Genomic DNA, 14,168 nt, shown 5'->3' on the forward strand with positions numbered 1-14,168 from the left:
TGGTATCAGATATGTGGATAACTAAAATCAAACACTAGCAAAACTTTTAAGAACTGCAATACTATAACATACTATATTTCTTTTATATTTTAGGGGAAAAAAATCTAATGATTTGCCAAACAGCTAAAAAGTCCTTGTAAATGTAGATAAAACGAGGAGGGCTTCGTACAAAGCCAACATATGTATTGACGACCAAGCCAAGATCGAGGACAAAACATGTAGATGATCCTCAACGTGACGAATTTCCGGTACGTATTACTCGACACTCGTTCAATAAAAGTGTTACTTATGATACAGTAGTAGTTTTGGAAGGAAGAGTATCTTCTGACGACAGTTAAAATACAGGTTGTCTTTAGGAGAAAAAGAATCTAAAAATAAATCCAAAACCAAGTTCCCTGGCCGATATAGCTTATTTTAATTCAGCGTCTGCTACAACCGGGGCGCAGGAGTAACAGGTTAAGAGCATATGTCCAGGGTATTCTAGTATAACAACATTTCCCATTGGCACAGGAACGGGGACAGAGGAAATGGTATAAAATAACCAATTACAATTTGAACAGAAGAAAATAATTTGTTTTATAGCACTGATCTCCTACGTCTTAACATATAGATCACCTGTGAAATTGGTCATATAAATAAAGAACATTTGTAATGGGTCATATATATATAACCACCCAACCTGAAGGGAGAAACCCCAACCACTTTTCCCTGGTTACTACCCCATTCATCCAAATTGTAGGATCTCCTGTGAGCTATATCATGCGAAGACCATTTTGGTTTGCCGTGGTATCTACAACCAGTTTTTGCACTGCAAGTTCAGTTGAGCTCAGAAGCATGCACATCCTTGGTAGAAATTCCAGCAACGTTGCATGGTATGAAACTGTCCACTGAAATCAATCGGATAACTGTAAGCAAAAGAGTTCCACACAAAACTCTATACTAACAAAACATGCAGGTTTAGGAGATCCGTAAAAGCAAAAAATGGGCAGAAGTTGAAACAAAATCGTTACAATCTCAACTAAACCAAATGAAGCACTGATTAATCAAGTAATACATTCTATAATCAACCAAAACACTGTTTATTTTTTATTCACACCGGCTCATCACAAGGGAGATTAAGTAGGGATGTGGGATCTCCATGCACTGCTACCAGCAAAACAGTGCGAAAATGTTGCCTTTGCAAATGATCAGTGGCCTGCATTCTTCCTACAAAAGGGCCAAATCCATGCCTAAACAACAAAGGAGATTCTTTCTGTGATTTCTGCACCTTATTACCTAATCACCAGAAATTACTCTTGAGGTGGTTCTCAGCCAACTTTTCAGAGATTAAGGTTTTAACTTTAATCTGAATGCCTTATTTCACAAATATTTTAGATACTTTTGTGATAAATTAACACCTATTGCAGTGATTTATACTGCACAATGATGTAAACGTATAGCAACCACAAGAACCTCAATTGCACTTAATTTCAGTTATTCTTTAAAGGTTTCAGCTGGATGATTCATCAACAAGGCTGGAGGCACCAAACTACAGATTACACAGACATAACCTTCAGCATCAAATATATGGAATTGTTCCAGAACAAAAAAGCAACATATACTCCATGAAACTAATGTTAAAGGTGAAAGATTCCCCATTCTAGCATTTTGGCAGGAGAGTCAAATTTTAGGCAATCAAGAGATAAGATAAACAGAATTGATTTTAGTCACAGAATACCAAAAAGGAGTATATACAGCACAGGTTTGCCAAGTTGCACTTGCCAGTTGCCAAACAACTTCTTCAAGTAATTATCAAGATTTTTAGCATTCTTACTCTTTCATTAAAAGGGCTTTGCTCATATCAAGATTATAGGAAAGAACAAAAAACGGACACCCTCACAGCCAAGATACATCATACAACAACAACCCAGTAGGATCCCATAAGTGGGGTCTGAGGAGGGTAGAGTGTACGCAGACCTTACCACTACCCGGAGGGATAGAGAGGATGTTTTTGGGGGACCCTCGGCCTCACAGCCAGGATAATAGATAAAATTTCTTTGCTTTTGAAGCTGTTGAATTGTAAAAAATGTCTGATAAAGGAAACACATTGCTAAAATGCATACGAAGATCAGATCCATTCTTCATGACTGTACTAAAGTAGGTAATCAGACTAACACTGGGTTATTTGAGGTGAATGAACCTAGCCCAAGGACTTCAAACATCGACCAAATGGCTCACCAATGTATTACTAGGAGAAGATGTAAAGACACCAAAACTATGAAGCAAATCAAGCATGAGAAACAACAGAAAAAACATTTAGTTTTTCCTGGGAACATATTGCATACACGATATAGTCCGGAGAAGGTAAAAATCGAAGATGACACCATAAAGTCCAAATAAACAACCAAATTGCTCAAAAGCCGAAGGTGGAATTGACTATCCTTTTAGACTAACCTTCACAAGACATTCAGACCTTTGCTCCCACTGGCTTGAAGCAGTCGATATTGCACAATACAGCAGATCTCATCATGTCACCAAAACTGCCACCAGTTGCATCCATTAGTCATGAAAGCAGTTATAGCATTTAATACAATATCAGGCTATTATGAGTTAACATCGCAGTAAAGGTAAATTGAAGTACTCTTAGTAAGGGTAATCTAACCGGTCAATGCTGTTTCTAGATTTCTCTGGTTGTTCCATATTATTGTTCGCCTTTTCTGAGAGATCCAAACTCTTGCTTTTCTTTTCCTTGCGGTCCACGCTAGATCTGGATTTATCTCTTCGATCTGTGCTTGTTCTAGGCTCCCTCTTGTCTGCACTTTGCCTAGCTTTCTCTCTCTGATCTGTGCTTGGACGAGGTCTACAGTCTGTGCTGCTTCGAGGTTTATCTATTTGGTCCGTACATAGTGCAGATCCATTTCTAAAAACAGTTGATTTCTCAATAGCTGATATGAACTTCTTCAGATGTTTTATGTACTCAGGGAAGACCTCCAAATCACAATGGTTACCATTTTTAACCCATAATGGTTCATATTTCTGCTTGGATAGCTCAAAAAGTTGTTTGCCGTGGGAGCAATCAACTACATCATCTGCAGTACCCTGGAATTTCTCGAAAAAAGTGCATATATATCAACTAGAAATTCTGAATCCAAGAGTTACAATTATATCACATCCGGAAAGCAGAATAATTTGGTCTTTAGAGAAGGCACACCAGAAAACAGGAGACTACTATAATGCTATAGAAAAATTAATTGTTTGGCCAACTTTACAACGAATTACTGATGATAAATTATGAAAAGGAAATCAATGTTTCTACATGATACTACTCTTTGCCTTTGTAAGACAATAACTCATATTTCCCTGTCCTATTTTGTATGGCCTGCATTGACTTGCATGAAGCTCAAGAGGAAAAGGTCTGATTGAGCTACTACATGAGAGTCTTCAAGACATCTGTGAACGAAATGGCTGGAAATGTAAAAGGGAAATAAAGATGTATACTTCAAATTCAAGATAACATAAAAAGGTGCTATAATATATATATATATATATATATATAAGTTGACTATTTAAATGTGGTGGACTTATGCCATTCACAAAAAAGAGGTCATATGTCAACCAAAATAAAGGAACACGAACAACCAACCAAACAGAAAGTCACGGCCTTATGATATAGAAATTTATTAAGAAAAGAAAAAGGTTATAAACAATCTAAAATCCAAAAAGAAAGAGGAAAATGCAGAGGTGAAGATTAGCAGGGCACAGGTGGAGTAGAGGCTCGTAAGTGGAAGCTAAATGGGAGAGATCTGGAGGCAGAATTCCGGACATTAATCCAACCTCTAATCTAGTTCCACCATAAACACAATCAAGCAAGGAAGATTTTACCTACTCCAATATGCATAATCAGAATGACCCTAATATATCCAAAAATCACAGTTTAACCACTTAGTTTTGAAATTTATGATACAACTTCAATTTAATATAAAGAAATGTAGAAAGTTGAAGAAGAAACATGAATACTCACATGAATAACAAGGACAGGACATTCTACCAATGGTATTTTGTCAACATTCTGCATCGTAAAGAAGCAACTAATTACGCAATGAACTTAAGTCCTTCAAATAAACTTTACAAACTGCTAGAAATATAATGTTAACCTTATATATGTCAAACCAATATGTTCGCTTCACTGGATACATTACACGAAGTCCGGAGAGTATTGGGCTGTGAAGAACCACCGCTCTCAATCTTGACAATCGCGATGCCAGATCCAATGTGGGTCCACTCCCAACTGACTGTCCGTATAATATGACATCTTCCTCTTTCACCCCATATGTCTCTTCAAGACATCTATATGCAGCTTCTATGTCAGCATAAGTGTTCTGCTCACTTGGCTATAGGAAAATAACAATATAAGAGTTTAACACTTTAACCTCAACAAATCTCCATTCTAATTTATCATCCAAATAAATCTTTAATACCTTGCCGGTAGACCGTCCATACCCTGAATAATCATATCTGCCAGAAGAAAGGTTTAAGGTAATTTGAACTTCAAAGATGTATAAGCCCACTAACGTGGTTTAAGATCAAAATTTTCGCTGTTCAAAAGGACAAGGATAAGCAGCTTTTCCAAAACTTACAGTAAACTTTCCTCCAAGTTTTATTAAGATTTACGCAATCAGGTAAAAAGGACGAAAGGAAGCAAAATGCAAGGGAGAAAGCCAGTGGGCATCTCTCACTTTTTGGAGATCATAAAAGTTCTAACTAGAGGTGAATTTCCAAGACGATACATGGGCAAGGTCTAAATGTTACTTGTAAAGTCCACGTAGTCCAGATGTAAGAAAAGCTTATCTCTTACAATAGCGAAACAAGCTTTGTCAGCATTACTTCTCGTTCACCAGATCTGACTGGAAAAATAATCCTAGCTTTCATCAATCTATCATCTTAACTTCAGCTGTGCCATAAGAAGACAAGTTCTCAACTGGTCTGCTCTTCATACGAAAGAACATACAGAAAAGCATCAAGAATAATGCTCCTTCGTCCGAAAGTATTTGATACCATTTTATTCTCATACAACTTCTACAACTTTGAAGAAATAAAATAACTTCCAATTATTATTTTTTTGATAAAAACAAATGAAAGATATTTATTTCTTCAAAGTTGTATGAGAATTTAAAACTTACAATGTGATGTTTTCTCACAGAAACTAGCTTTTTAACCATTTATAAAGCATTATCTTCCGCTACTACTACTATTATTCACACACACAAACATATACATTTAAGTCAAATTAATATCCTAATTTCAGTGTCCAATCAATAAGATGGAACAGAGGGAGTATTTCAACTTCAATTGTGCTATGAGAGCATAAGTTTTCAACCAAGTCTTCTCTTTGTATCAAAGAACATAACAAAAATTCAAGGATATTATACAATTATGACACTTAAGAATTTTTTTTTATGAATTTTTTTTATGAAGCTACTAAGCGATCACTAAAAACATGACACTTGAGCAGAATTTTTCCTCATGCAATCGCTAGTTTATTTTCTGATGCAATCACTATGCCTAATCTGAAGTTGATCAACTGTATTTTTCTGATGCAATATAATCACTAGTTTAGTACCCCAAATCTGAAGGTATATCAACTGTATTAGGCTTTAGGACGCTTAATTGTATATCATTCATTAGTAAGGATAGACACAAGCAAAGTCCCAGACATATAAAAAGAAACTTATAAACCAACCGCCTTGATGTATACACTGGATTCTACAACTGAAACAAAAAGGTCACTGTTTCATTCTCAGCGGACAGCAAGACATCTACTTTTCACACCAAAAAGAAAAAAAATTACAAATAACTGCAGTTAAAAAACAATATTATGAGCATGAGAAATTATACCCCATCAAATTGACCCGGAGATGGTGACTAAGTTCAGTGAATAACTCGTACATCTGTCCCAGATCAGCAGCGTTACCGTGCGAGTAAAGCAGCGTCAACGTCGCCGCCGGATTTTTTACGTACACCGCCACAATCGACGTTCCTCTCTTCGTCGGTAGCCTCAATACGTCGACGTTTTCCTTCGCCGGCACCTCAGTCATCTTCAATTTCCCCGTCGATTCTTCCACCACCACTCCATAAGACGGCGGATTCGGCGGAAAAAATGCAAACTTTGCTGCCATCGATGACGTGACTCCCCCCATTATCACTTCCCCTATCTGTAACTATATCTATAAATACACACACACACACACAGTGTACTGTATGAAGCAGTGATCAGTGTAACTGTGTAAGTTTAGGATCCACAGACTTTTAGATTTGTAACGCTAGGGTTTAAAATCGAATCTGTTAACTTATGGTAATAATCTCAATTTATGTGATACCGTATAAATCTACGGCGATACGTATAGATTTGGCTGTGTGCTGCGTTTGAACGGAGAACGTACAGAAAAAGGAAAAGTGGAGGGATTTCCGGCGTTAAAATGGAAGAGACCACGTGTAATAAAAATGCTGCTTGCGAAATTATGTGGTACGCTGCCGTTGTACGGAGGACAATGTACTACTCATGTCTTCGCTTGACACGTGTTGACTTGGGTTTTACAGGTCCGTTGATGGTACAGACATGTCTCTTTTACTGCCATGATGGAGAAATGAGTGATACACAATTTTTAATGATAAATTTCTAAAATTTAAAATAATTTAAGTGTGAATTTTTTTTATTTTCCCTTTATTTGTAACATGATTTTATAGACAAGTGTACTGACATTTTTTACAATATAAAGATTTTTTGTTTTTTACTATATATGTAAAACAAGTTTGCTAACGCTAAACGACGGAACTCAGCTTCTCACTGACTAAACTTTAAATACTATACGAGTTGGACCGGGATTCCCTTAGCTACTTTGGTACCAGTAGCTAAACTAAAAATAATTTCAAGGGTATTTAAATTTGAAAAGAGTGAAAAAAGATTCCGACAAAGAGTGTTCAATATGTGTTATATACCTCTAAAACGTAATATTTTATCTATATATACAGTGCAAATTTCCGACGAATGGTGGTCAATCCATATGGCTTCGCCACTGTTTGGTACATATATTTTGTATATAGAGTGGCAGCATACCATCTTTAAAAAGAGTATTACTCCCTATATCTCATATTATGTGTCGTGTTTCCTTTTTACGCGCCCCTTAAGAAATATTAATTAGGAAAGGGATTGGACTATTTTTTTCTTATTTATGTCTTAAGATATAATCTCTGTATATTAAATATTTATTCTATTTATGTGTTATTTTCATCTTCAAGAACAATTATTACTAATGGTAAAAAAGGGAAAAAATAATTAATTTTGTCTTGAACTTTTAAAATGTATAAATAATTTAAGATAATTATTTTTAGTAACCACGACTATTAATATGAGACGGAGAGAGCAATTCCTCATAATTAATTGCATGTTTTTAATTCGTACTCTTGTGATTAAATTATCTAATTTGATGCAAAAGCCAATATTGAGTTTGGTAAAGGAAGTGTGAATGATTTGGTAATAATGGGGTTAAGAAACATGGGATTTTGGAGGGTTCGAAAACAACGGGTTTGAACAGTGTTTGGATTAGACTGTCTAAAAGGTTATCATGTCTGTCTAAAAGTCATTTTCGGTTGTGCACAGCTTATCGTGTGGTGTATGCTTTATTTTAATGAAAATGAACTCTATCCAGCTTGAATTTATAGTCACGTCTCAGTCCACTATTAATTCAATCCTATTTGAATAAAATGATGGATACCAACTTTGACAATTTCAATGAAATAGAAACGCATTTATTTGTAATTAAAAAAATAAATAAAAGATTTAAACAGAGATTAATTAATTGTTCTTTGGTAAATCTTGTATGTATATTGTTGTGAACAAGTTGTACCACTCAATCTAACATGAGCATAAATAACAATAACTTATGACCATCATTATTCCTTTTTTTAATTAATTTTTGTAATTGTGATGTCGGAACCAGCTTCCGCACGAGGTACGTGCTACCTTCCGCCAGCACATGTACTAATAATTTTGTCCACCAAAACTTAAATATATAGAACTAGGTGATACTTTCACTTCTATTCAAGCCCTGGTGGATAGAATTAACTGGAACATATTGCTAATGAAAAGTAGCAGGTATTTAGAAGTAGTCGAGGTCAGTGTTTTAAAAGGCGTTTCGGGGCGAACCCTGGGGGCGAGGCGCACCAAAAATGCCCCGAGGTGATAGTGTGGGACGAAAGTTTCAAGTGTTGGGCGTATGCCCGGGGTGTTTGAGGTGCGTTTTTGTAATGAGGCATAAGTTGTCACACCTCCTTTTTCGCCCGCGCCGCCCGCGAAGGGGCGCGGAAGGGAGTTTTTTCCAATTAAAGGACAATCGAAAAGGGATTTATTTATTTATTTAGAGTCGCCACTTGGGAGATTTAGGGTGTCCCAAGTCACCAATTTTAATCCCGAATCGAGGAAAAGAATGACTTTGTATTACAGTCCGCGAACCGAAAATCTGGATAAGGAATTCTGTTAACCCGGGAGAAGGTGTTAGGCACTCCCGAGTTCCGTGGTTCTAGCACGGTCGTTCAACTGTTATATTCGGCTTGATTATCTGATATAATACATATTATAAACTTATGTGCAAATTTTATCCTTTAGCCGCTTTTATTATTTTTATTTATTGTTATTATTTTATGGAGAATTGTAACATTGTGAAAACGTATTTCAAACCACGTCGCAATCAATGCGCCCGTGGTTATCGACACCTTTTGACTCCGTTGAGATTTGGATTTGGGTTACATAAATGCACACCCATATTTAAGAAAATAATTTGTTAAAGACGCGCCTAGAGCGACTAGCGTATTGTTGTTTTGGGAAAGGCCGTAAAATTTCACTAGACGGCCAACTCCGATGTTATAAATTATTAATGCATACATTTGTGAGGGACCCGCAATCTATACGTTTTACTAGGCGAGGCTCGTCTCATTTATTTTAAATGGATAAATCTTAAAGCGACTACGTTTTTCTATTAAAATTAGTCTCTAAAATAAAGAAAGAAAATCCTAATTAATTACGAGCTTTTTTATTTATTTAAGAAAGCATGACATACTAATTGCTAGATTAATACAAATATTGATGAAAAGGAATTTCAATTACAAATAAAAATAAAAATTCGACAACTAATATTCAAAAGAATCAAATATAGTTAGATTAAAACTCGCATTGTTATAAAAAAAACTATTGAGATTAATTATTCACAACTATTTGAAACTAGATTTAACCATAATTACTAAAGCTTATTAGAAAGTTTATTAAACTTAAACGTTCTTCTAATCTTGTTTAAACTCAAATCATGCCTTAATGCCTAATTCACGAAATTTAGTTTAAATTCATGCCTTAGCTAAATTTAGCTGCTTGTTCACGATTAACCTACTGTTGATAATCTTAAAACCTTCATAACTAGTGAATTAACCCATTTTGCCAAACCTATTCATTAAAGACTAACTTATGTTATTTTCTCTTATTCCAATTACTATTCAGTAATACATGAAATAGTCTAAATACAATCAATAAAAGGAACAAAGAAAAAGCGAAATTAACACTTCAAACTTCCATTCTTCATATGTATTCATGCTTCCACATTATTAGCTTGCAATAGCTAGTATTACAGTCATGTACCTGATATTGGAAGCAAAAGAAAAGGGAGATCAGCAGAAATTCAGTAGCATACAACAACAGCAACACCCAGCAGCCAGTAACAACCAGCAACGAGAAATCAGTGACAGATTTTGAAATCAAGATAAAAATCCAGAAACACCGACAACAATCAATGGATAGAAGCCAAGAGAATCTTTTCAGATTTGAAAGACTAATTAATGTTCAACCCTTAATTTCCGAATCCGTATATCAGAATATTTAAATTGTATATCAGGTGTATACTACTCTCTCTTTTAATTTCCATAATGTTTTTATTTGTATGTTTGGAAATCTTAATATTTTCGGAATTTTTTCTCTCTTCAATATTCAGCTCCCTTTTTTTTTCTCTCTATCTATTTTTTCTGTCTCCCCTAAAAATCTGTTCAAGTCCCTCTATTTATTTCTCTCATCCCAAACCCTTTAATCAATTAATCAAATAATAAAACAACCATTTTCTCTTACCAAACCCACTACTACATAAAAATACAATTATTATTTATTTAAACAACTTTTCTTGAGCCCCGCAATCCCGTCTTGTTCCCCATTTTTTATTAAACAAGTACGTTATTCCCCACCATTATGTCTTGTCCCCCTATTGATTATTTTAATATTATTTTAATCTTAATGGACAGAGCACTCAAAATAAATAATTGTTCGGAATTTTAATTCCAAAAATACCCCCTAACCTTACTGAAATTATCATTTTGACCCTGAAAATACTGTAATTTACCAATCCACCCCGTCAGCTATAACAAGTTCAGCTAATCAATTCTAACCAAAATATAGCAGCTATAACCAATTCCTAATCAGATTTTATGAACAAACTCAAACCATATGACGAACAACAAAGAAACAACTGGAATTATTTTGATTGAACAATCTTTAAACAACAAATCTACTTTCAGATTCAACAACAATAACAAACAAGTACATTCAAATCATGAGCTCAAATTCAAATTAAAACTTAAACAAAAATAAATAAATAGATTTAAATCACTAAACTCAAACAATCAATTGATCTTCAAATTAAATCCAACAAAATTACAACAAAGATACATGATTCAAACTAAAATCAAAAATTAAAAACTAAAACATAAACTCACATTAAATCACTGAATTAACATGAACTTCAAACAAAAAATGAACATGAATTATATGTCTCAATTAAACAACAAACATGTCAGATTCAAACGAACTGAAGAAATAATTAATTGAACTCAACTTAAATCTAACAATATTATAACTAAACTAACAATTTCTACCTAAAAATAAACAAGAAAAATGAAACAAACTGAAGAAAATAACAAAACGATAAACATGAACTTAATATCGAACATATCTAATTTCAAACCCGAAAATATCAAACAAATTACGGACAAAAAATGAAACTTAAACCAACTAACTGGATCGGAACGACGATGAACTCGAACGAAAACAAATCTGCCCGGAAATAATTATCGCACCAAAATAACTCGACGCCGAAGACGACCATGGAAGAAGATGGTCATTTGGTGTCATTTGAAAACGAAGCAGAAGCAGCGACGATGGGAGCTGGACGCGGATCAACTGCTCGACGAGCTTGACGCAGCCATGGCAGCGAGGATGAGATCTCATGGCTGTTTGGACGAGCTTGACGCAGCCATGGCAGTGAGGATGAGATCTCATGGCTGTTTGGACGAGCTTGAAGACGCAACCATGACAACGATGATCTCGTCCATGGCTGGATGTAGCAGGAGCAGCAGCGACAATGACGAAGAAGAAGAAGCAGTGGGTAGCGGGGTCTTGTTTGGACGAAGAACGAAGGAGGAGCAGCAGGGTCTGTTTGGACGAAGAACGAAGGAGGAAGCAGCAGCCATGAACGTTGGTTGTTCATGGTGGAGCTGGTTTTGCACTGTGTATGTGTGTGTATGTGTTGATGTGTGTGTGTGTGAGTGTGACGGGGTGAAGGGGAAGGAGACAGAAGGGCAAAGGCAGTCATGGGAAGCCGTGGGAGGGGAGCTTGGGGTGTTTTTGGAGAAGAAGAAGATGAGGAGGGGGCGGATGGTTAGGGTTTTTTAGTTAGGGAAATGAAAAATGAGAAAATGAAGAAAAGGGGTTGGACGGATAGTTTAGTTATGGGGCGGACCGGGTCGGCCCGTGTTGAAATAGACCGGGTCATGGGGAAGGTTGGGTATTTTTTGGGCCTGTGGTTTGAAATTTGAAGAAGAGGCTCAATTCCGATTTTCTTTATATTTTTGGCTCTATTTTCTTCTACTTTCTAATTAATAAAACTAAAATTCTAAATTAAGTTATAAACTAAATTAACTTATCAAAAATACTAACTAATTCCTAGCAACATTTATCATACATAATTAAACACTCATTAAAACAAAATTGCACAATTTTGACATTGAATGCTAAAAATGCAAATGATGCATATTTTTTTTGTAATTTTCATTCTGGTAAAACAAACTTAATTACTCCTAATTGTAGAATTAAATCCTAAATGCAAATGTGACATATTTTTTGTATTTTTTATTAATTTAACAAATAAACATGCATGGACAAATACAAATAATTATCCTAAAATGTCGCAAAAATTCTCAAAATAGCACACCAAGGAAAATCGTTTTATTTTGAATTTTTGGGAGTAATTATTTCATAGGGCAAAAATCACGTGCTTACAGCTGCTCCTCTTTGCCCGAATACACGAAGGTTTTTCGTGCAAAGATAAAGTGAGCGATTTTTGCCCATCTAAGTACTCCGTGTGAAGCATTTTTTTTGAAAAAAAATTAACCGAACCTTTGCTTCAAAGGTTTCCTACATATCCCTGGCTAAAAGGGAATCAGGTTAATGTAGTTCGGAAAGTTTTGGTAGTTGGGACTACCATGGGACTGCAATGTTACTGCTGTTGCATGCTACTTTTACTTGTTTGCTGACCTCCTTATTACACCATGCTTAAAAGAAAAATCAAGAAGTTAGGCTAGACTACGGATTACAAGATCTCATCTATCTTCCATTTGTTCTTGATTCCTTGCTTTCTTGTCGGCTTGCGTCGATTCCGGTGCTTCTTTCTTCCGAGAACTGACGGGGGTGACACCGACCTTTTGCTACTCTGAATACCAATTCTCATTGTCTGGTTCGGTCCACTAGGGATATGGCTTTCTTCATTAAGCTTTGTTATGCTGGGCATAATTCAATGTTCACAGGCCGCTTCTTTCAAGATACGTTTTTTCTCCCTTTTGACTCATGCGCTTGATTTTGCGCTGGGATCTCTTGTTGCAACCTTCCGCTTTCCGGTACTGGGGATTTTTATTGTTTCCCGCTGGGGATTCCTGTTGGATTCTTCTGCTTTACTGACTTGCAATGTATTCATCTATTATATGGGTGGGCTCCCAACTTCAACCAACAACTTTGAAAATAAATTTGTCATTCCTCTCTTCAGGCGGGCTCTTGACTTCATCAACAACTTTGAAAAATAAAACGCCTTTCCTTTCTTCAGGCGAGCTCCTGACCTCAACAACAACTTTGAAAAATAAAGCGTCTTTCCTTTCTTCAGGCGGGCTCCTGACTTCAACAACAACTTTGAAAATAAAATGTCATTCCTTTCTTTAGACTGGCGAGATTTCAAAAATAAAACGCCTTTCCTCTCTTCAGGCTGGCTCCTAACTTCAACAACAACTTTGAAAATAAAATGTCATTCCTTTCTTTAGGCTGGCGAGATTTCAAAAAATAAAACGTCTTTCCTCTCTTCAGGCGGGCTCCTGACTTTAACAACAACTTTGAAAATAAAATGTCATTCCTTTCTTTAGGCTGGCGAGATTTCAACAACTTTTTTAAAAAATAAAACGCCTTTCCTTTCTTCAGGCGGGCTCTGACCTCAACAACATTTTCGAAAATAAAATGTCATTCCTCTCTTCAGGCGGGCTCCTGACTTCAACAACAACTTTGAAAATAAAATGTCATTCCTTTCTTTAGGCTGGCGAAATTTCAACAACTTTTAAAAATAAAACGTCTTTCCTTTCTTCAGGCGGGCTCCTGACCTCAACAACAACTTCGAAAATAAAATGTCATTTCTCTCTTCAGGCGGGCTCCTGACTTCAACAACTTTGAAAATAAAATGCCTTTGGCAATGATTTATGAAACATATATTTTGGCAATGTTCATACAAGCAGGACCACTCGGGTCGAAACAAATCAAAACGTCCTTTGGAGAAAGGATTAAATTCAATATCCTATTCGAGGGCGGATGAACCCAAAATATCCTATTTGAGGGCGGACAAACCCAAAATATCCTATTCGAGGGCGGACGAACCCAATTTCTTCAACTTAAATGTAAAGACTGAAATATATTCCTCTGTTATATGGACGGGCTCCCAACTTCAAAACTTGAAATTTAAATCGCCATTCTGTTCTTCAGGGGGCTCCTGACTTTAACAATTTCTTAAATTTTAACACCTCCATTCTCCAGGCGGGCTCCTGACTTCAACTCTAATACTTTTAAAAATAAA

The 14,168-nt window shown here is 35.8% G+C and overlaps 1 protein-coding gene across 2 annotated transcripts; it reads right to left on the reverse strand.

The window, feature by feature from the left end:
• Nucleotides 1-378: 378 nt before the first annotated feature.
• Nucleotides 379-6,419, reverse strand: LOC107770405 (uncharacterized). Of its 2 annotated transcripts, XM_016589710.2 has the most exons (8): nucleotides 5,875-6,000; nucleotides 4,835-4,930; nucleotides 4,458-4,494; nucleotides 4,134-4,370; nucleotides 4,001-4,048; nucleotides 2,642-3,078; nucleotides 2,434-2,519; nucleotides 379-887 (listed from the first exon to the last, which is right to left on the reverse strand). In XM_016589710.2, the coding sequence occupies exons 2-7, from the start codon at nucleotides 4,906-4,908 to the stop codon at nucleotides 2,447-2,449; spliced, it is 906 nt and encodes a 301-aa protein (XP_016445196.1). In that variant the 5' UTR covers nucleotides 4,909-4,930; nucleotides 5,875-6,000; the 3' UTR covers nucleotides 379-887; nucleotides 2,434-2,446. The 2 variants fall into 2 exon arrangements, with proteins under 2 accessions (XP_016445196.1, XP_016445195.1); XM_016589709.2 differs by lacking the exon at nucleotides 4,835-4,930 and having other exon boundaries at nucleotides 5,875-6,419.
• Between the last annotated feature and the right edge of the window lie 7,749 nt (nucleotides 6,420-14,168).

This window comes from Nicotiana tabacum, chromosome 3 (genome assembly GCF_000715075.1).
Source record: "Nicotiana tabacum cultivar K326 chromosome 3, ASM71507v2, whole genome shotgun sequence".
Taxonomy (NCBI): domain Eukaryota; kingdom Viridiplantae; phylum Streptophyta; class Magnoliopsida; order Solanales; family Solanaceae; genus Nicotiana; species Nicotiana tabacum.